We start from the raw sequence: 21,323 nt of genomic DNA, 5'->3' as shown, positions 1-21,323 counted from the left end.
TAAACCCAAAGTGGACAATGTTATACTATTATAGAGATATTTGAATTCTTTTGGTCCTAAAAATCGATATCAGAACAAGATGATCTGAAATATGGAAGACATGGAGTTGAACATCTTTTGTAAAGCATAGACAATGCCTCCATGCTCCATCTCATTTAAAACCTGGATATAAAATCATATTAGTATTCTTGGCTATTAGAATTGGAGTGGTTCCTTCCCACCATAGTGCTAACATAATTTTTTTTCCTTAACCTGAAGGGTATATGTATTTTTCCACCCATGTGAGATATCCAATATCAGATTGACCTAGTTCTGGGGTCGAACTTTCCTAACCGACTAGCATATCACCTCAGTCCCAAAGAGGTTGAAGAATTACAGCGACAAGTGGTGGAATTACTGGAGAAGAGTTATATCCGTGAGAGCATGAGCCCATGTGCAGTTACAACCCTACTAGTACCAAAGAAAGATGGTTCGTGGCATATGTATGTTGACAATTGAGCCATCAATAAGATCACGGTGAAGTATAGATTCTCAATTCCTCGCTTGGACGATATATTGGATCAACTATCCAGTTCCAAGGTCTTCTCAAAAGTTAACTTTAAAAGCGAATACCACTAGATTAGAATAAGGCTCGGAGATAAATAGAAAACTGCATTCAAGACGCAACATAGGCTATATGAGTGGATAGTCATGTCTTTTGGATTGTCCAATTCATTCATCACCTTCATGAGGTTTATACATCAGATTCTACGATCTTTCATAGGAAAATTTGTGGTGATCTACTTTGATGGCATTCTCATCTATAGTCAGACATGGACATCTCACTTTGATCACCTTTGTCCTATTTTTGAAAAATTGAAGATAGTGTGCTTATTTATCAAAATGAAGAAGCGTTCTTTATTTACTACATCGGTAACTTTATTGGCTTTATTGTGTCTATTGATGGTATGCATGAAGATCAAGCAAAGATAGACACAGTCTTAGAGTGGTTGCAACGGAGGACCTTGCACAGCATCAGAAGTTTCCATTGTTTGGCTTATTTCTATCGTCATTTCATCACCAATTTTAGTACTCTAATTGCTCCTATCACCAAGTGTCTCAAGGGATGAGATTTCAAATGGCCTGATGAAACAGAGGCAAGTTTTCAACTGGTCAAGAAGAAGATGACAGAGGCACCAGTTCTGGTACTTCCTGACTTTAACCAAGTGTTAGAGGTCAACTGTGATGCTTTTGGCATTAGTATATGAGGTGTTCAGAGTCAATCTAGGTGTCTAGTTACTTTTTTTAGTGAGAACTTGTCCGGGTCCAAGAAGAATTACTCTGTCTACGACTTGGAGTTCTATGTCATTATTCAATCCTTAAAGTATTGGCGTCACTACCTAGTACAAAAGAAATTCATTCTATTTACTAATTAGGAAGCATTGAAATACATCAATGGTCAACACAAGTTAAGCAAGCAGCATGCTAAGTGGGTGGCTTATTTATAGGAGTTCACCTTCATGCTAACACACTAAGCTAGAATTCTGAATAGTGTTGCAGATGCCTTGAGTTGTCGTTCTTTATTACTCACCACCATGAGTACTAATGTTGTGAACTTTAAGGTTTTTCCAAATATATATATAGTTGACCTATCATTCAAAAGGATATTCCAGAAGGCATATGATGAGAATTGACATGATTTTATTTTACATAATGGTTATATATTACGTGGGTTGTAGTTGTGCATCCCAAATTGCTCTATGAGGCAACAGATCATGAGCAAGCATTATAGTGAAGGGCATTTCGGATGTTATAAGACATCAGCCCTTATCTTTGTTAATTTTTATTGGCTCAAGTTGACTAGCGATGTAGTCCACTTTGTGAACCGATGTTCTATATGCCAGCAATCTAAGAGGGATGTTCACCAATACAAGCTTGTACACTTCCTTACCTATCCCTGAAGGTTGTTGATTTGATGTCAGCATGAATTTTGTATTGGAATTACCCTGCACCCAACGAACCTCAAATTCTGTTAGCTTGCAGAAAGACTAGATGTTGTCCAGATTGCCCATCTTTACTTCAAGGAGATCATGCACTTACATGGCATACCTCGATCCATGACTTCAGACTGTGATACCAAGTTTATCAGCAATTTTTGGAAAAGCTTATGGGAAAAACTGGGAACATAATTCAACTTTACTGAGGTGGTGAATCGGAGTTTGGGTAATCTTCTAAAGTGTAACAAAAACTTCAAGCAATAAGATTTGGCGTTACCTTAAGCAAAGTTTGCCTACAACATATCTAGAAATAGAACCACTGTTTGAGTCCTTTCGAGATTATCTATGAGCGGAACCCATCGGGGGTTCTGGACTTAGCCTCTATTCCACGTATATGATGACTTAATCTTAAAGTAGATGGGATGACAAAACATCTTTGGAACATTCATGAGCATGTGAAACTGGTAATTCTGGATAGCAATACCAAGTACAAAATCAAGGTTGATAGTAATCGTTGTCAGGTTCTTTTTAAAGTCTGAGATTTTGTCCGAGTTGTTTTAACTCTTGATTGTTTCCCTATTAGTGAGTACAATAAGTTGAAAGATCAAAAAATTGGACCATGTGAAATACTGTAAAAGATCAACCACAATTCCTATAGATTGTGCCTTTCTAGTCATCTAAAAATGTCTGATATTTTCAATGTGAAGCATTTGACTCCTTATTCAGTGGATGTTGATGATGCCACTATGAACTCGAGGGCGAGTTCTTTTTAATCAAAAGAAATTGATGCAAGTCAAATCCAATATAACTTCTTGAATTTCAAACGATCATAACTTTTAACTTGGGATTCAAAATCAAACTCAATCGATGATCATGTGTGTAAAATTTGAAAATCTACATTTGTTATAGAGACGCCTGTACCTGTCAATTTTTAGACATAAATTCCACTGTGTATGCCCTCAACTAAGCCTCTAAATATTTTATTACTATTTTTAATAATTTTTATTTTTATAATATTTAAAATATTTTTTCTAGTAATTAAATAATAATTAATCTATAATAATATCTTATTTTATTAATTTTAATTTCTATTAAAAAATCCTTTTTCTTCCATAGAGATCTCTCTACACAACTGTAACTGAGACTCATATATAGGATTTCATCCCTTTTTATTTAACAAAATATCCTTTTATGGGGGCTAAGTCCGAAGCGCCGCCGCCCTTGTGCATGATCTCTTTTCAACTCCATGACTCAAAAACAGAGAGATTGAGGGAAGGCAGAACATCTGCGGTGGACGACGAAGCCGGGTGGAACCCCAACCGCAAGCATGTGGCGAAGTTGACGGACTTCAGCGGCGTCGGCGATGGCATGACGTTGAACACCGCGGTCTTCGCGGCGGCCATGGGCAACCACATCCAGGTGCGGGCAACGACGGAGCTATGCTAATTGTCCTGGCGGGGAGGTGGCTCACCAGACCCTTCAACCTGACCAGCACCTTCACTCTCTTCCTCGAACACGACGCCGTCATCCTCGCCCCTCAGAATTTGAACGAGTGGTGTACCATTGCACCACTTCCTTCTTATGGCAGAGGAAACCCGAATGAAGCCCTGTGGCTGTTCGATGAAATCCTCGAGAGAAGAATTGAGGCGTGATAAGGAAACAGAAAGACAGAAAGTTGCAAAAGAGAGAGCTACTGCCTGCAGAACTCGGAGACAATATATGGAGCTCAGGGGACTCCTTAGTAGGAGGAGTGTTTCTAACCGTCTTCACAGTGGATTTCTTCCTGTCACTGCTAGAGGTCGTGTTTTAACTTATTCATTTCATTCAGTTCTCCATGTTGGAACTAGCAATATTAAGATTCCAGAATTCCAGCCTGAAATGACTTGGAAGCGAGCGGAGCTTTCGATGAGGCTGGACGATGCTCTAGTGCATGTTGCACCTACTGATGTTGATCTTGGTGCTGGACTTCAATGGCTATCGAAGATTCTGCAAATTAAAGCTCACTAAAAATTAAAATTACGGAAGCTTTGCTGGAAAGGGTATTTATGCCAATTGGAATGTACTTCAGGTACACTAGGCACAAGGGTGGAACTACAGATTTGAAAGTGGAGCCTCTAAAAGAGCTATCCTTTAACTCTCCTAATATCATTGCAATTATGACATCACGTCAGTTTCAGGTAATGGCTGCAGTAGCAAAGCATCTTACGCCAGTAATCTTAGAGCTTGAAGGAAGATGCCCTCTTTTTGTTGATTCATATAAAAGTTTCGGCAAAGAGAATCGTTATGGGTAAGTGGGGAATCAACAACGGTCAAGCTTGTATATTGCTCCTGATTATATCATTACTATTGAATCTTTTGCTGCAAAGTTGGTGGATGCTCTGAAAATAGCTTTGCAGAAATTTTATGGGAAGGATTCATTACAATCTATCAATCTATCTCGCATTGACATTTCGCTCGATTGAGAAATCTTTTGAAATATGAAAAGGTATCAGGAAAAATGGTCTACGGAAGCATGCAAGATGAAGAGGATCTAAAAATAGCTCCCACACTCTTATTAGATGTTCCCTATGATGCACTCATGATGGAGGAGGAAACATTTGGGCCATTACTTCGCGGTTGATGATTTAGAGCAGTTTCTCCTGAAATTATCTATTGATGAATTTTCTGTTAATGATAAGGAAGTTGTATTTTCAAGATCGTCAGAGATTTCTCTTGAAGAATTGATTAGATCATCCAATTATGTTGCTACATATTTTTCGGTAGTCAAATGTGTTAGTTTATATCTAACACATATCTGTCCACAATAAATTCACTAGGATGAAGACTTTGGAGTGAATTTATTTTGAATTGAAAGTTGTTATATCTTAGAAGACTATTATTAATAAACCATAAGCACTTAAGGGGGGCAATATCATGTTAAGGAAGAGGTTTCATCCTTGCCTTCCTTAAATTCTCTCATCTAAAAGGCAAGCCAACTTGAAAGTGTGTTGACATCTATAAAGTGATTCAACAACTGATATTATTAAGTTAATGCCCAATAATATTAATTGCTGAAGAGGACGTTACTGGAAAGGGTATGTCTACCATTCATAGGGGTGTCTCGATCACAGAAAGGGTATAAAATTTTAAAGGGAGGATGATTAACTTTGTCATACCAACACCCCCACTTATTCAAGTCTGTTAGGACTTATGAGTTTGGTGGTGAATAATTTCGATCCCTTTGTCTTGATTGTAGGCTCATCATTTGAATGCATGCGCAGCGGAATACTTAAATCAAACTTGACACCACATGTGCAATACCTTAGTTTTTACTTGACATCCATCTTTTAAAATGACTAATCCAAAGCCTAGTCCTAGTGATCTATCATTACTAAATCCGAATACCTTTCGGAGATGAAGAAGTCTCTCCTACAACAAGTTGTCACAACAATACAACAAGAATATGAATATAAAAGTAAATACACAAATACAACTGCTTTACAATCATCTTATTTTGGATTGTTTCTTATAGCTTGGAATTGCCTCTTGATGGTCCAGAAATGCAACAACACTTCATACTTAAACCTCCAAGAATCGACACCTTCAAATTTTTACGAAAGCTTCTTTTATAGGGTTGCATTTGGGCTGATTTTCACCTAGAAATCATTTGCTTATCTTTACCAATTGATTGTCATTAAATCCGACCATTTAAAACTATAGAACGACTCTTTTTTACCTGACCAATCGATTGTTTAATATCACCAATAGATTGATAGCCATCAGTTGAACTGGGCAATCGATTTAGGAGACTTCTGTTCGCTGCTATAGTGCCATCAATCGATTGCTGAAATTCACCAATCGATTGACACTAGCAAAAACATAGTACTAGAAACCCTAAACATTGGTACTGTAGCAAACTATTGAAAACACGATGCCATCCCTAATTGCTATAACAAATACTAATTTGCAGGGTTTAGGATTTGTAGTAAACACTGTATTGTAGCAACCATAGCTATCATAGTAGAAATCCTAGTTACTGTAGTAAATCCTAAAAATACCTCAAACCCTCAATTTTAAGGTTTAGAGTCAATCAATCGATCAATATGCCATATCAATCGACTAATACTCCTGTTTCAATATTACCAAGTTGGCGTGGTGTCTAGTATTTGAGGAGACTTCTTAATGTCTTGATGATTTTCATATCATCCAAAAATATATAAATAAGGGTGAAGTGTTAAGTTTTTGATGAGTGTTGTAGCAACAAGAAATTAAATACAAGAAATCCAATTTGCTTCATTATCTTCTCCTTTTTCTCAAATTCCTTACTTCAATTCCTAGCCCTTCTTTTTCTTCCTTCATTCTGGTATCAGAGCGAGGTTCTTGTGAAGACAACAAGATATGGCATTCTTTGGACTTCAACGGGTGCTAAACTCCATCTTTTGATTACTTCTAGTTTAACTAAAGCTAACAAAAATGGTTCAATGATGAAACTTTTGATTATTGAAGTACTCTTATGAAACTATGTCTTGAATTTCAAGACTTATGGTGTGTTGTTGAAGAAGAAGTAAATCTACTAGAGGCTGAAGACCAATTGACGTACAAAGAAATATTCTAAAGGGCAGGAAGCAAAAGGATAGAAAGACTCATTTTCAAATTTATCAAGCACTTGAAATTCCAATTTATGAAAGAATATCAAAAGCAGCCAATGCTTAAAGAGCATGAGAGATTCTACAAACGAATTATTCCAACCAAGATTAAGTAAAAAAAAGTTCACTTACAATCTCTACGATCAAAATTTGAGAAGCTGGAGATGAAAGATAATGAAAAAGTCTCAGAATACTTCATAAAAATCAATTGTATTATAGCAAATGACATCAAATGGAGAAAGCATGGAGACCTAAAAGGTGGTGGAGGAAATTTTGTGAAACCTACTAAGAAAATTTGATCATGTGATAGTCACTCCCGAAGAATCACATGATCTTTCATTAATGTCCATAGAAATCTTGCAAGGAAGATTGGAGGCTCATGAGGTTAGAATTCTTCAACGAGATCCTCTTATTTCTTCTCAAAATCAAGCTTTAAAATCCTAATTCCAATCCACGAGAGGTCATGGCTCTTATTATGGACGTGGAAGAGGTTAGAATCAGGGAAAGAAATGGAAGATATTGTGACCAATATTCACAAGAAAAGGGGAATAAAGAATTTAAAAAGGAGATACAATTTTCGTATAACTATCAAAGTGGAAGAGGGTGTGGTAATTGCAAAGGTATGAAACCTTATATTAAATGTCATTATTGTTATAAGTCAAGACATAAAATAAATGCTTGTTGGGAAAAATATCCAGAGAAAAAACGTGAAGCTAACTTAGTACATGAAAATGAAGTTCAAAATTCTAAAACTTTATTAATTGCTAGTGATGGAAACGTTGAGAATATTTGATATATGGATAGCAGTGCAAGTCGACATATGACTGGAAATAAAAGATTATTTTCAACTATTGGAGATGCTAAATCCAATAAAATTGAAGCAGTAGGAGAAATCATTTTTAAGACAAAGTCTGGAAAAATTGAAAAGATATCTAAGGTACTCTATGTTGCTAGTTTATAAAGTAATCTCCTTAGTGTTGGCCACCTTTTAAAAAAAAGGTTTTGATATTGACTTTGCTGGTAAATTTTGCACCATGAAGAAGAAAAATCAAAATGTTTCAAAAATTAATTTGGGTTCAAATAATCTATTTCCTCTCAGATTTGATGTTATAAATGTTATATGTTATTTTACAACTAATGAAGAAATTTTTAAGTTGTGCCATGACAGATTTGGGCACTTGAATTTTCAGAGCTTCAAAGAATTATCAAGCAAAAATATTGTTCAAAGATTACCTAAAATTGATAGTATAAGTGAAGCATGTGAATAATGTCAGCTTGGAAAACCACACCGAGAGTCATTTCCGTCTAAATCTAATTGGGAATCACATTCATCATTGGAACTTGTCCACACTGATTTGTGTGGAACCATACGAGTATCATCTATTGGAGATGACTTGTACTTCTTATTATTTATTTATGATTACACTAGAAAATTTTGAATATATTTGGTTAAAGAAAAATCAAAGGCTCTCTCTTGCTTCAAAGTTTTAAAAACTCAAGTAGAAAAATTTTCTAGCTATCAAATAAAAAATTTGAGAAGTGATTACTGATGTGGATAGGTATCAAGGGCAGAGGAGTGATTAATGGGAGAGGAGGAGGGCATTTTGGGCAATTTACTGTAGCAGCCCTATTAGGGCACTGTTCACGCCGCAAGCAAGGTAGGGCTTCGTGCGTTAGACCCAGCCGCCAACTCCTTCTTCCTCCTTTTCATGTTGCTCGCCGGCGTCGACCGCCCACCTTGCTTCCTCCTTCTTCCCCTAGCCGGCGCCCGCCACCAACCTGCCTTCCTCTTCCTTCTCCTCGCAACACCGTCGCCAGAGCCGACGCCGGCCACCACCTCTTCTCCTCTCCCTCTCCTCACCGTGCCGCCACCTCTCCTCTCGACGCCGACCACGACTCCCTTTCTCCTCCTCGAAACGCCAGCCACAACGGCGACAACCCCTCTCTTCTTCCTCCTTGCCACAACGGCGACAGCCCCTCTCTTCTTCCTCCTCGCAACGCCGGCGACAACCCCTCCTTCCTCCTTCTCCTTGCGACGCTGCCGCCGAACGGACTCGACGACCCACCTCTCCCTCTGCTCTCCCTCTTCTCCGCCGCCAACAAGACCAAGAGGAAGATCATCTTCTTCGTCCTCGCGCCCCTCGCCAACGATGTCGGTCGGCGGCGGCTCTCCTCCTCTTCCTCCGCGCGAGAGATGCACGCCACCACCCTCGTCCAACGCCACTTCGTTGAAGGCGCTCACAGCCATCCCCATTCAGCGCCGCCTCGCTCGCTGCCGCCTTGCCAGAAACCTCATACGCCGCTCTCTCTCGCTTCTTCCTCTTTCTCAACTGGGTGTGGGCTTCGTCGCAGCCACCACGAACGGAGGTCGGCCCTTCGTCATTCAGAGAAGCCGCCGCTTCGCCGCTGCCGTGCCAGCGATGCCACGGACTGAGGGTTCTTCTTGGCTTCGCGTCGCCACTGTCGTCTTCTCCTTTCTCACCCGCAAGCTATCAGCCCACTTACCCTCTTTCTGGTCTTCTCCACCGTAGGCCATCTCTAGGCCGTCCTTATTGCCATGTGTCTCCGATGTGGGTCGGGCCTCCGAGCCCTCGTCGCCCGTGGACTCCGATCTGATCGTGCTCTGTCTTTGTTGCTTTCCGACCTTCGAGCCGAGGCTATGTTTTGATCCTCATATCGTGGTCTTATATGGGTGTGGCCGCTGTATCTCGATCCACGTGTCGATCTCGTGTCCTGGCCTACGTGCCGATCTCATGTCCCGGCCTGCGTGCTGATCTCGCTTCCCAGTCCGCATATCGTCTTCCGGATTCAGGCCGCATTTGGCTTCGTGACGCCAGACCCAGCTCCACATCCGGCTCCGAGTCACCTGCTCTTCCGGGTCGCGACAACTCAGCAGCGTCCCATCTGAGAGCGCCCCCCTGGGCCAGGGTACGTTCTTCGTTCACATTCCATACACATTTTCATTATTTTATGACTTAGTCTGTTACTTATACGTTCGTTGGATCTGCCTCGAGCCTCGGGGTACCAGGGACCGAGGGGACCCGGTTACTGGGTGCAGGTAGCATTGACCAGAGGACTTTTGACGACTTGGTCAACACAGAAGTCATCTCAGCACACCCCTCCTCCGGGACATCGCGACTCCGTCAACATTCTCGCCACCTCACCCGACGATCCGCCTGACTCAGCTTCCGGACGGGATCAATTACCAAGGTGAATTTTTATCTTCTTTATTTGAAGAATTTTGTCAAAATCATGGCATTAGACATGAATTGACAACTCATTGTTTGTCATAATAAAATGGTGTCATAGAGTGAAAAAAATAGGACAATCATGAATATGATCAGATGTATGTTGAAAAAGAATAATGTGCCCAGTAAATTTTGGGCTAAAGCAACACTATGTGTCATCTATCTAATCAACATATCATCTACAAAAAGATTACAAAATTCTACTCCAAATGAGGCCTGGTTGCTTTGCATATGCCCATATTTCTGATTCTTTAAGAACTAAACTTGATGACAAATTTGAAAAATACATCTTCATTTGTTATAGTGAAAGGACCAAAGCTTACAAACTTTATAATCCAAAAACAAAATGCATTGTGATTAGCAGGGATGCCTATTTTGATGAAAAGACTTCTTATTTTTTTTTTCAAAATTGACAAGTTTATCAAATTGGCAATTTCTTGACTTTGATGAGGACTCTCCTTCTTTCAACCTGATAATCTTGAAAGCAGTAATTCTCCATTGTTACAAATAAAAACAAGGAGTCTAAGTGACATTTATAATGAGACTGAATAGGTAAATATGACGGTTCAAGTCTTTTTTTTCATTCTTTGCATGAGAAGATTCAATCACATATGACGAAGCATCACAAAAGAATGAGAACGAAAGTTTACAAGGGATGAGAGATAAGTCATCGGATGAGCCAAAGCCAACAAGTTATAGTGAAAACCCAAGTTTGGACAGTATTACAAACCGTAAAACACCACAACTAGAGGATTTCCATATGGAAGGGTGTGATTCATCAAATAGTTGCATTGATGAGAAGGATAAATTTGTTGTCTGCCTGAGAAGTCCCTGGTGAAAATTCTCCACATCTTTCACTTCCGATAAGGAATAAAGGGGCAAAACCCCTTGATGTTAAGATTGTTGCCCCTAATTTTGTCCATCCTAAGGATACATCAGTTAGTGTTAAACCAAATCTAGACAGGGAGGTGAAAGTTTTTGTCAAAGATAGCTCAAGTGACACAACAATAACTCTTTTTGCGAAAGATGGTAATTATAGCTTCAAATTTCTGAATACGATCTCAACTTCCTTCAAGAATGAAACCTCTCGAATGCCTAACTATCTCAGTCTCTTCTCCATTAGCATCTTTCTTGCTACAGTTGCCTTTGCTGGAGCTGTTTGGTTATCCATCAGATTCTAGCGTAAGCATGCTTCCAGATACCAAAAGATAGACATAGTGCTGCCTGTTTCGACTCATGGAACTAAGGAAGCTGATATGTCAGATGGTTGAGATAACAGTTGGGTTGATGGTTGGGATGATGAGGCACCTAAACCTTCAAAGCTCTTATCAACTCCAATGAACAACTTGCTGGTATTTTTACAAAGCCACTTGGATGATCTATATTTTTCAAAGAATCATGTAGCTCTAGGAGTACGAAGCATATTTGGTTTACGGGAGACATTGTTGGATTAAACTAAATTCAAAAACCCAATTACAAATTGATTTCAAATGTCTCTTCTACTTCTACAAAAAGCAAAGTCCAATTTCATCTCAAGTACTTTTTCATGGCACCATGAATTAGGGATGGTAATGGGTCGGATTCAGGTCGGATTCTATATCCTCCGTACTCATACCCATCGGGTATAGGATATCCGATGGGTATACCATACCCATTAAAAGACCGGATATATTCTATATGTGTAATTTTTCTTCTTTCTATTGAACTATTATCATTCAATAAAAATATATTAAAATTAACATCATATTAAATATATATATATATATATATAAATAGATTAAACATCTATATAGTCTCCTACTAATATCAATAAAAAATAGTAAGTTGATTTTAGAAAAAGAAATTTTCTTTAATATATGTATATATATTATTTAATCGGGTATTCGGGACGGGTCGGGTATCGGGTATTGATAGTCCCTCCATACCCTCCTCCATTCGGGATGTCGGATCCTCCATCGGATTCAGGTGAAATTGTCATCTCTACCATGAATCTTATTAGTTAATACATTTAATGTTCTTAATGTCTTGTTGATTTTCAAGTCATCCAAAAAATGTATTATTAAATAAGGATGAAGTGTTAAGTTTTTGATGAGTGTTATAGCAACATGAAATCCAATACAAAGAAATCCAATTTGCATCTTCTCTTTTTTTCTCAAATTACTTGCTTCAGTTCCTAACCCTTCTTTTTCTCCCTTCAATGCAAGGGATCTTTTAAAAAAGGTGTTACAACCTTTATCCTATTACCATGAAGGATAGCATGCCATCAATGATCCTATGAGATATTATTACAAAGACTAATTATTGAGAAGCAAAAATGATTCGGTTCATCGTTTTCTCGACCTTTAATTTTTTTTTTTATTTGAAGGCATAAGAAAACTTTAAAAGGTGAAGTGATTTAACAACCTAACATTATTGTCAGTGATCCACCATAGTAAGTTGATGACAACGTATTTGGAAGAGCCAAAAAGGACTACCACCACAAGCTTATCTCAACCGCCAAAAAGGTGTCCCAAGAATTTACCATACCGACACTCCACCAACCTTCTCTTGATTGCTGGCAATTGAAAAGCCAGGTAACTAATTGGCAACTCGCAGTCACTTTCTAACCCAAGACTATTATGCTTCTTAATTTATTCCCTGGTAATTAAGAGACAGTAGATTTTCTGTGGCTTACTTTGAGCCCACTGAAATTGGTAAACAATGAAACGATAACCTTTGCACATGATCATTTTCTCTTGCTAATTAAAGAGAGTCCTTGTAGGATTTCAATCCAAATAATGAACAGACGCAGATATGAATTTAGATCTACGAATTGCAGATATTGATGTGAAAGTCGAAGGCATGGATCATCAATAATTGCGCGCAGAGGTGTGGCCAATCTTCCATGTGATGCACAGCTGCGCACACTGTCTGCCACTGTAAATATTGCTGTGCTTATCTAAAAGGCTATAATAAAATTAAACTTTCTGAATAAATGACTAAACTTCTAAACCGAGCTCATTTTGTCCTTGTACATAATTATAACTATGAATACAACACGATTTATCCCACGAGTATGATCTCGTTCATTTATCAAACATTTCGACAGAGTACAGAATTGGGAACTGAGAATTATACAATTCACGGATAAACGATCGGGAGATCATTGACTACGACTTACAACACGATCAAGGTGGCGTTTTGGGGAACGAACGCTGATCGCCTTTACCATATCAAGAAGAGAGAAAGGAGAGAAGCCGAGAAGAGGATGGATTTGGAGGCGACAGTGGCGCCGGTGGCTGAATTCGAAGGCGGAGGAGGGCTGTAGTAGTAGAAGGGGAAGTAAGGCATGAAGGGGTTGGGCGGCGGTGGCGCCTTAAAGTAGATGCCTGTCAGAGGAGGGTAGTAGACGCCGCCGCCGCCAGATGGTGGAGGCGGGGAGTAGTAGTAGAAAGTCCCCGGCGCCGAAGGGGTCTCCGGAATCCGAGGAGGCGGAGGAGGGGAAGGGTAGTAGATGGGCTGGCAAGGGTTGTCGCAGGAGGCGCACATTGTGCAGGAGGCGCCGTCCCTGGCTACGGACTTCGACTCGGAGGCCGCAGGAGGCGAGGTGGCCGCCAGGAGCAGGAGAAGAAGGATCGCCGCCGGCGCAGCCGCTGGTGGAAACGCCTCGGAGCGCTTCGCCATTCGCTTCGGTGACTGGATGACGCAACAGCAGCGATAGAGAGAGAAAGAGAGTGCGTGTGTATGTCTGTGTGAGAGAGAGTCCTGAAATCAAAATTAATCAGATCGAAAAGACCAGTCTTTATCGAAATCGATCAGACTTCGGCTAATGTTTTTGTTCCCAAGTTGGAAAACGATGCATAGAAATTAAATTAAAAGGAAACGGAGAATTGACGTGTTGCGATATGAAATTATTGACATCGACGACGAGATTAGGTAAGGTGTGAGGTGGAAAGATCAAATAAAGACGGGAATGGATTATCACATGTTTGGAATTTTGCGAGATAAAGACAGACACCGTTGCCCGGCTCGAGTTCAATCAATTCTCGAATCGCCTGGCAATCAATATTCGGAAAGCTATACAAGTTGTTTGGTTTATGAACCGCTGTGCTGTCCGGCTCATCTTATCGCCCGCTCTCCAAATCATAAATAAATAAATAAATATTTTATCATTTTAGTTAAATTATATTACTGTTTATCATTTTAATAGAATGGCACTAAAAAAATAGAATTATTAGATTATCAAAATTAACAATCTTTTATTGTGTAATTAGTATCATTACATTTGATCCGGTGATAAGGCCGAGGGCCCTCATGAGGGAAAGGTCAACGACACGTGGAGGTCAACAGTCAAAGGGGGGCCAACCCCATGGACTCGACGAGCGGGCGGGACATACCGATCACTAGGCAATGACCCCCATCCGAGGGAACAACCACCTGGCCGTGAGCCCGGGTTTCCAATGAAGGAAAGAAGATCATATGGTCGAGTGGATCGTCCGCTCGGCCATGGTGCAAGGCAAGAGTATAAAGGCCGAGCAGTCCGCCCGCTCGGCCAGGGGTGTCAAGCTATGAGAGCCGAGCAGGCGACGACCCTGAATCTTCCCGGACGGACGACCACCTACGCCAGATCAAAGGTGAATATTCTAGCTGAGCGGTTTGACGGTCGGTCCGGGAAGAAGAAGTCAAAAGGTATGGGACAATGGGGACGTCATCTTAGCAACCCCTGTTGCTGACAACAGGCATGTTCGAGGACCAGGCCATACTCAGTATCGTGCGACAAAGGGTTCTGCTGTCCCATCAAGGAGATGCTCAGACTGTAGCAGTGTGGCGTCAGACATGCTCTTCTGACAAGCTCATGCTGCGGTATGGTATAGGACACGTGTACACCTCGATTTTTGTGCACCAAGCTCCCATAGCTCTATATAAGAGCCTTCAGACTTCACCGAATGTATGAAATCTGGAATCCGGGGAACCACCTTCTTGTTTTTCGTCTGCCTAACTTGAGCGTCGAAGGGTCGTCGCCGGGAACCCCTTCCTGGCCCGACTTCTTTGCAGGTTCGCCGGAGCTCCATACGACCGATCGAAGATCTACATCAGTAACTCAGAGAACGCCACGTGCCCAGCATCCGTTGATTCAGCATTCGGACAGGATCAACATTATATTTAAACATATTATTCTTTGAAGTTGCTCGCTTTTAAATTGATATTATTGTTGCAACTCATCACCGCTAACACCATTTGAACATGTGATTCTCCTAGATAATGTAAGATTGTTTTTAACAGTAGAATCAGAACAGTATTATTGGGATTGATAGAATCAGAATAGGATCAGTATGATTCTACATTACAAATTATGATTCTGTGCATTTTTTATTAGGGGCCGATGATGTGGAAGATTTAAGAGGCTATAACTTTTAACTTGGGATAAATTATAAGACCTATAATATATCAAATCGAACATTATTCAAATATCTACAGTTGGTTACCAAGTTTATTTGTAAGCACCCAATTTCAAACTAAAAAAATATATTGTTTAAAGCCTTTTTGAAAGCTTGAAAGATTTTTTTAATTATTTTTGGACTATTTTATAATTTAAAATATTTCAATCAAGATTTATAGACTATTAAAACATCTATTTAATTATTTTTGAGTTAATTTTTTTATCAATAATAGTATACCATTTCTTTTTAAAATGATAAAGTTTTGGAAGCTTATTGTCTGATATTCTCTGGAATTAATATGTTTTTAAAAGATTATTTCTTAGGTTCGTGTTTAAATCAAAAAGATTCAATAACTTTCGCATGTCAGTTGCTTTGTTGGCCTTTAAAATATATCATCTTAATCAAGGGAATATTCTTAGGTTGAATTTATACTTTTTCATTTTGTAACACACACATATATATCTATATATATATATATATTGTATATATATGTTGCACTAATAATCAAACTCAGATTTTGATATATGACAAAGGTTGAAGTTAGATTATGTTGTGATCTAATCTTTTTACCAAGTGTGCAGGATATGAACTTGATGGGTCTGGAGGACCAAAAAGAAACTTTGACCAACAGCTCCAGAATATCATTCTCTCTGACTTTCATACTTGCATGCTGCTCCGAGAAGATTCTGACGATACCAAAAGGCTATTCTGACAACCGACGATCAATTTCCTCTATTTCTTTTTTGTTGTCAGTGACATTGACTTTATAATTCTTGTACTCAAATTCTATAAATCTTTGTGAACTGATAGTGATTGTCCACGAAAACACTCACCAAGTGCAAGCCTTAAACTAGGAATTGTCGAAGGCTCCGAATCAAATTCTTTCTTTTTTCTTCCGCTGCACGAACGCTATTACCCCTTTTAGCGTCTTTTTGATTCTATATATATAATAATTATATATATATATATATATATAATTATTAATCTTTTTAAATATTTTTTAATTATTAATCATGTACTATAAAATTTTAAAGATTTTGGATAGAATTATATAATTCTGTGATCACGACCATTTCGATCTTATCCTAAATAGGATTACAAAAACTGCAAAGTATTCCTACCATCACCTTTAAAAGAATTTCACATTGTTGAGATTCTCAGAGTTTGTCTTTCACTAATTGCACATGTTATTCTCTTATCAATATTCAACTTTCAATATCTTATCTTTAAATGTTCAATATATAGTTTTATGATTAAAGTAAAATATAGTTAGTTCCATTAATCTCAAAAATACAAACTAACCCATAATGTGTTAATACCTTATCAACACAATAAACAAAAAATAGGTGAAAGCCCCATGTCCAAGTGATTAAAGACCCTTGCAATTGCACAACAAATCGGTTGGTGCAATCGTTATTAGGATAATATTGATCAGTTTGACTAAGCTTTGTGTTAACTCGAGCTTAAGTTTCGATGATTGAAATATGTGAGATGAAGTCAAGTAGGTGAAGAGAAGATTAGATACTTGTCCAAAGAAGTTCTAACTAGAGGTTAGTCAATGGGAAGTTCTAACTGGAGGTTATACAACAGAAAGTCCTAACTAAATATTAGACAACGGGAAGTTCTAGTAGCGAGACTAAGAAGTGAAGACCTAATTGGGAACTAGACAATGGAAGCCCTAAAGGGGCTAGGCAAGGAAATAGTCTAAGTGGGTCAAAGGGAGATTGAACATGTGGTGATCAAAAATCCAACAGAAAGTTCGCATGAGATGAAAAGTTCAAGTGGGTCAAGGGTTAACCGGGCACTTGGTAAAGAAGCCCTGACAAGTCAAGGTTGACCAGATACTAGACAATGAGAACTTTCAACGAGTCACGGATGACTCTAGGATTGGGCAAAGGAATCCTAAACTCTGGTTGAGTTAAGGGTTGGACAATCAATGAGGATAATCAATTAGACTCAAAGTAATCAATTAGTAGTTCTTCACGAGAACACAGAAGAGTGAGGAATTGATTGGGTAATTGATTGGCTCATGGTAATCGATTAGGGCAATTTATTAGGCTGTGTTTCTCTCATGAACAAAAAGCCTTGAATCAATTGGGGAATCAATTAAGGCTAAGTCAATCGATTGGCAATAGCCTTCTCGCAAACCAAGGGGTGTTGAATTGATTGAGAATTTGTCCAATCGATTGGTAGAAAGTCGTGTGAGAACAAAAATCTTCTGAATTGATTAGAAGCTGCTAAACCAATTAACATAGCTCACTGATAGATTAGATAGGTAAAAAAGAGTTGTTCTGCAGGTTTTGAACGGTCAAGCAGACGTGACAATCGTTTGGGGGTAAGTCAATCCATTAGGAGGCATCAAAGTAACCCTAGAAAAGGGGTTTTGTGAAGATTTGAAACATACTTGCTTTAGCTAGTTCTTGGAAGTTTTGGAGAAAAGTGTTGTTACATTTCCATCCACCAAAAGGCAATCCAAAGCAAGAAAAGATCAAGTAATGCAAGGTTCTCATTGTGAAACCTAAAAATCATTCTCGATTGTATTTTGTATTTGTGTTCTTGTTTTCTTGTTGTATTCTCGTGCTTGATGTTATACAAGACTTCTCCGTCTTCGAGAAAGAGGTTTTCATAATGCATCTATGAGAGTGAGCAGTGGATCCTTGGATTAGTCACTTCAAGAAAGTGGATGCCAAGTAAAATGAAGGTGTTAACATTGCTTCAAGCTTTCTACTGCAAACTATTTTCAAAGAAGTGAACGAAACTATTCACCCCCCCCCCCTCCTCTAGCTCTCTATATGTCCTAGCAAGTGGTATCAAAGCAAAGTCGCTCTTTATCGGACTAACCATCGGAAGAAGCAAGAGCTAGAGGAAGATGAAGAAGTTGAAAGTTTGAATCCTAATTTCAACAAGTTAAGGACTAATCATCAAGGGAGCTCAAGTTCAAAAATAATTTTTCGAGATGGATTCGGATATAACATCCTAGCACCTCCACTCTTTGGATTGAGAGGACTCAACTAATGGAAGACTAGGGTTGAGAATTTCTTCATAATGAATATTGAAGAATGGTTCATCTGAATGGAGTGATTTGAAACCCCAATTTAGGATCAGCGAAGACTCCTCAAAAAAAAAAGAAATGGACCAATGAGCAACTCAAAAAAATTGAGTCTAATGATAAGGTAACCAAAATTTTAGTTAATTTATTGTCTAACAGCATCTTGTGTAAGATAGGGGATTACAAGAGTGCAGACGAATTACAAAGCAAGTTGCCAAAGCTCTATGCAGATCCATCCTCAACACAAAGTGAAGAAAAATTCAAAGAAGGGAACTCTTTGATTCAAGAGCATGAAGATTCGGAGGTTAATAGGTGTTCAACATCTAAAGAGGAAATTGAAAAACATACACCTCAAGGATTGAGGGGGAGAGATCATTAATATCAGAATGAGAAGAGGCCTCAACGTCCAAAACCAATGAAAAAGGATCATGTGTCATCCTTACAAGTAAATGTACAACAATTTCAATTGCTAAAAATAAAGATCACATCATTTATTTTGAGTGTAGGGAGAAAGGACACTATAAGACCAAATGTCCAAAATTGAGCAACAAAAAGATTCAAGTAGCAAGGTCAAAGGAAAATCAAGAGATGTCGGGACCTTTATACGAAAGGGTAAGGAGCATATAGTGTGCTTGTTATGCAATTAAGAGCAGCATTATCAAAATCAATATCCAAAGAGTAGGTTTCAAATTAAGAATAAGGAAAAAAAGCTCAAGTTAAGGGGAAACTTCTAAGAGCAAACCCAAGATACCATTAGTTATGGTACTTATTTAAGTCATGATAAAATACATGTTAGAAACAAATTTTATAATTTTAGAGAGAACCCTAGAGAAAATGGCAAATAATATCAAAGGATCCAAGAAGCAAAATCTAGGTTTAGGGAGGCAAGAGTCATCTAAAGGCAAGAGAGATTTAGGATACAAACATAAATCCAAGGACAATGTGTCCTTATACCATAAGTTCGACATCATTATAGAACTAACTATAAGTCTAGAAGTTAAGTCAAAGTTATAAAGGAAGTTATCCCTCAAGTTGACTTTGAGGAGACTAGTGTGACTAAGGCTTCTAAGAAGTCTAGTAAAGTCATTAGGAATGTATCAAGGGAAGTTATCCTTAGTAAACACCTAGTACACCCAAAGAGTACTAATAGGCTTTCGGTTCCTAGGAGTGTGTTCTCTACTCACTAAATGGGTTAGAATGTGTCAACTCTAATTGAAAATATAGTTAACCCAACCATAGTGAAGTTGATACTTTAGGGATTTTTCAAGGTATTACGACATCTTGAAAATGAAAAGTTAATTTTTACTCTTGAAGAGTAAAAGTGTGCCAATTAAAATTTTGAAGTATTGAGCTTGATTAAATTGTTACAACTATAATATAATTCAAAGTTGGGACTTTGATATTTTCTAAGGAAATGATGACAACTTAGGCTTATTTTGACTTAGCGATTAGTTAATGATATTTAGAAAATCTAGGAAATTTCATTATGCTATAATTGTCATATTTTGTGTGCTCTATCACATGTCACGTCATCATACTTTGCATTCGTATTATTATAAAAACATTATATGTTATGTCATACATCATTTAGCTATGAAAGTTTTTCTTTTGAAAAATACTTATTTGATATATATCATAATCATTACCATGCATTGTCTTAAATTCCTTGTAATTAAGGATAAAGACATATATTGACATCCTAGGTAGGATGATCAAAGTTAAAATGTCTAAATAGAGATACATGATCCCTTAATTTAGGGAAAACCTATTTTACATCTCACGAAGACTAATGATTTGACTTGTGCGTGTATTGAGACACATTAGATATAAGTAAGATGTTAGGAGGCTCAAGATATTGACTTAGTGCATCTAATAGAGTTTTAGTTTAATTAAAATAAATCATTATGTGAAGTACAATCATGGGGAAAGCTAATGTATATGTCATATGCATTTAGCCCAAAGATCATGATTAAAAATTATTTTGAAAATTATTTTAAAATTTTTTAATAAATCTATTTATAGATAGGAATCATCAATAATTAGTTAAATATAAAATTAGAATGAAATATTAAAATTTTCAACTGAAATGATTGAATAGTCCTTAACTTCTCAAAGATCGTGATAGCATTCTCCACGTAACTAATAAAACTCTAGTTTTCATACTTTCTATTGTCCAATACATCCTTAGTAACTTAAGCATGAAAAGACCTTGTCAAGAATAATTTCTAGTGCGCGCTGACATTTATTTTTGGCGGTGCAGGTCAAACCACGTTGTGCAGATCAAACTAAACCTTTACTTTGATAGCTACGTACCAGATTAGCAGAAATGCTTTTAAACAATGGCACTATACAACTCAAATCCAACACTTAAGAATTTCTCTTAAGTTATTTAAGAAAGGGTGAAAACATTCACACCGATTACACTAAAATATCATTTCAATGCAGTTAGTGACACTGGAGGATACTTAGACTAGGGGCTCATTGGATGCTAAGACATTGTTGAACTGCTCTCTGTTGGTGCGACTTTTCAGCTTTTGCAATCCCACCTATCTTAATTCCTCCGTCATCTTCTTATGATTCGAGAGAAACCCTTCAAACGTCTTCTCGGGCATGAACATTCGTAATTTAATTAATTCTACATTTGTAGATCCATGAAGCAAGTAATCATCCTTTACTGTTTCATATTTGCTCTGTATATGCATAGAATCTACACGTATATCAAATTCGATATTGCGGTAATTGCACTTCTTGAGAAACTGGATCAATATCATAATTGACGATTGATCTTTCAGATTAAAGTCAAGGTTGAAGATCATGGATTCCGGAGAAATAAATCTATCAATTTTGTTCTCAACTGCTGATATCTGTCAATCAAAGAACATTATGTTAAGAGTATAATGCATAAAAATTAAGGTCAGGTTTATCGATCTTCTCTCACGTTTGGGATTGTGCTAGAATTCAGAATGAGCCAAGCGGCTCTCGTTACAAAATCAGGTTCGAGAAGT

General features: G+C 38.1%; 1 protein-coding gene across 1 annotated transcript; it reads right to left on the bottom strand.

Annotated features, from left to right (window-relative positions):
- Nucleotides 1–12,820: 12,820 nt before the first annotated feature.
- Nucleotides 12,821–13,833, bottom strand: LOC121985247 (extensin-2-like). Its single transcript, XM_042538573.1, has one exon. The coding sequence runs from the start codon at nucleotides 13,510–13,512 to the stop codon at nucleotides 13,054–13,056; it is 459 nt and encodes a 152-aa protein (XP_042394507.1). The 5' UTR covers nucleotides 13,513–13,833; the 3' UTR covers nucleotides 12,821–13,053.
- Nucleotides 13,834–21,323: the final 7,490 nt, after the last annotated feature.

The sequence above is a fragment of the Zingiber officinale genome, chromosome 5B (assembly GCF_018446385.1).
Source record: "Zingiber officinale cultivar Zhangliang chromosome 5B, Zo_v1.1, whole genome shotgun sequence".
NCBI classification, from domain to species: Eukaryota; Viridiplantae; Streptophyta; class Magnoliopsida; order Zingiberales; family Zingiberaceae; genus Zingiber; species Zingiber officinale.
Note: the sequence above shows the minus strand (reverse complement) of the source record. Positions and strands in the feature narration are given on the sequence as shown.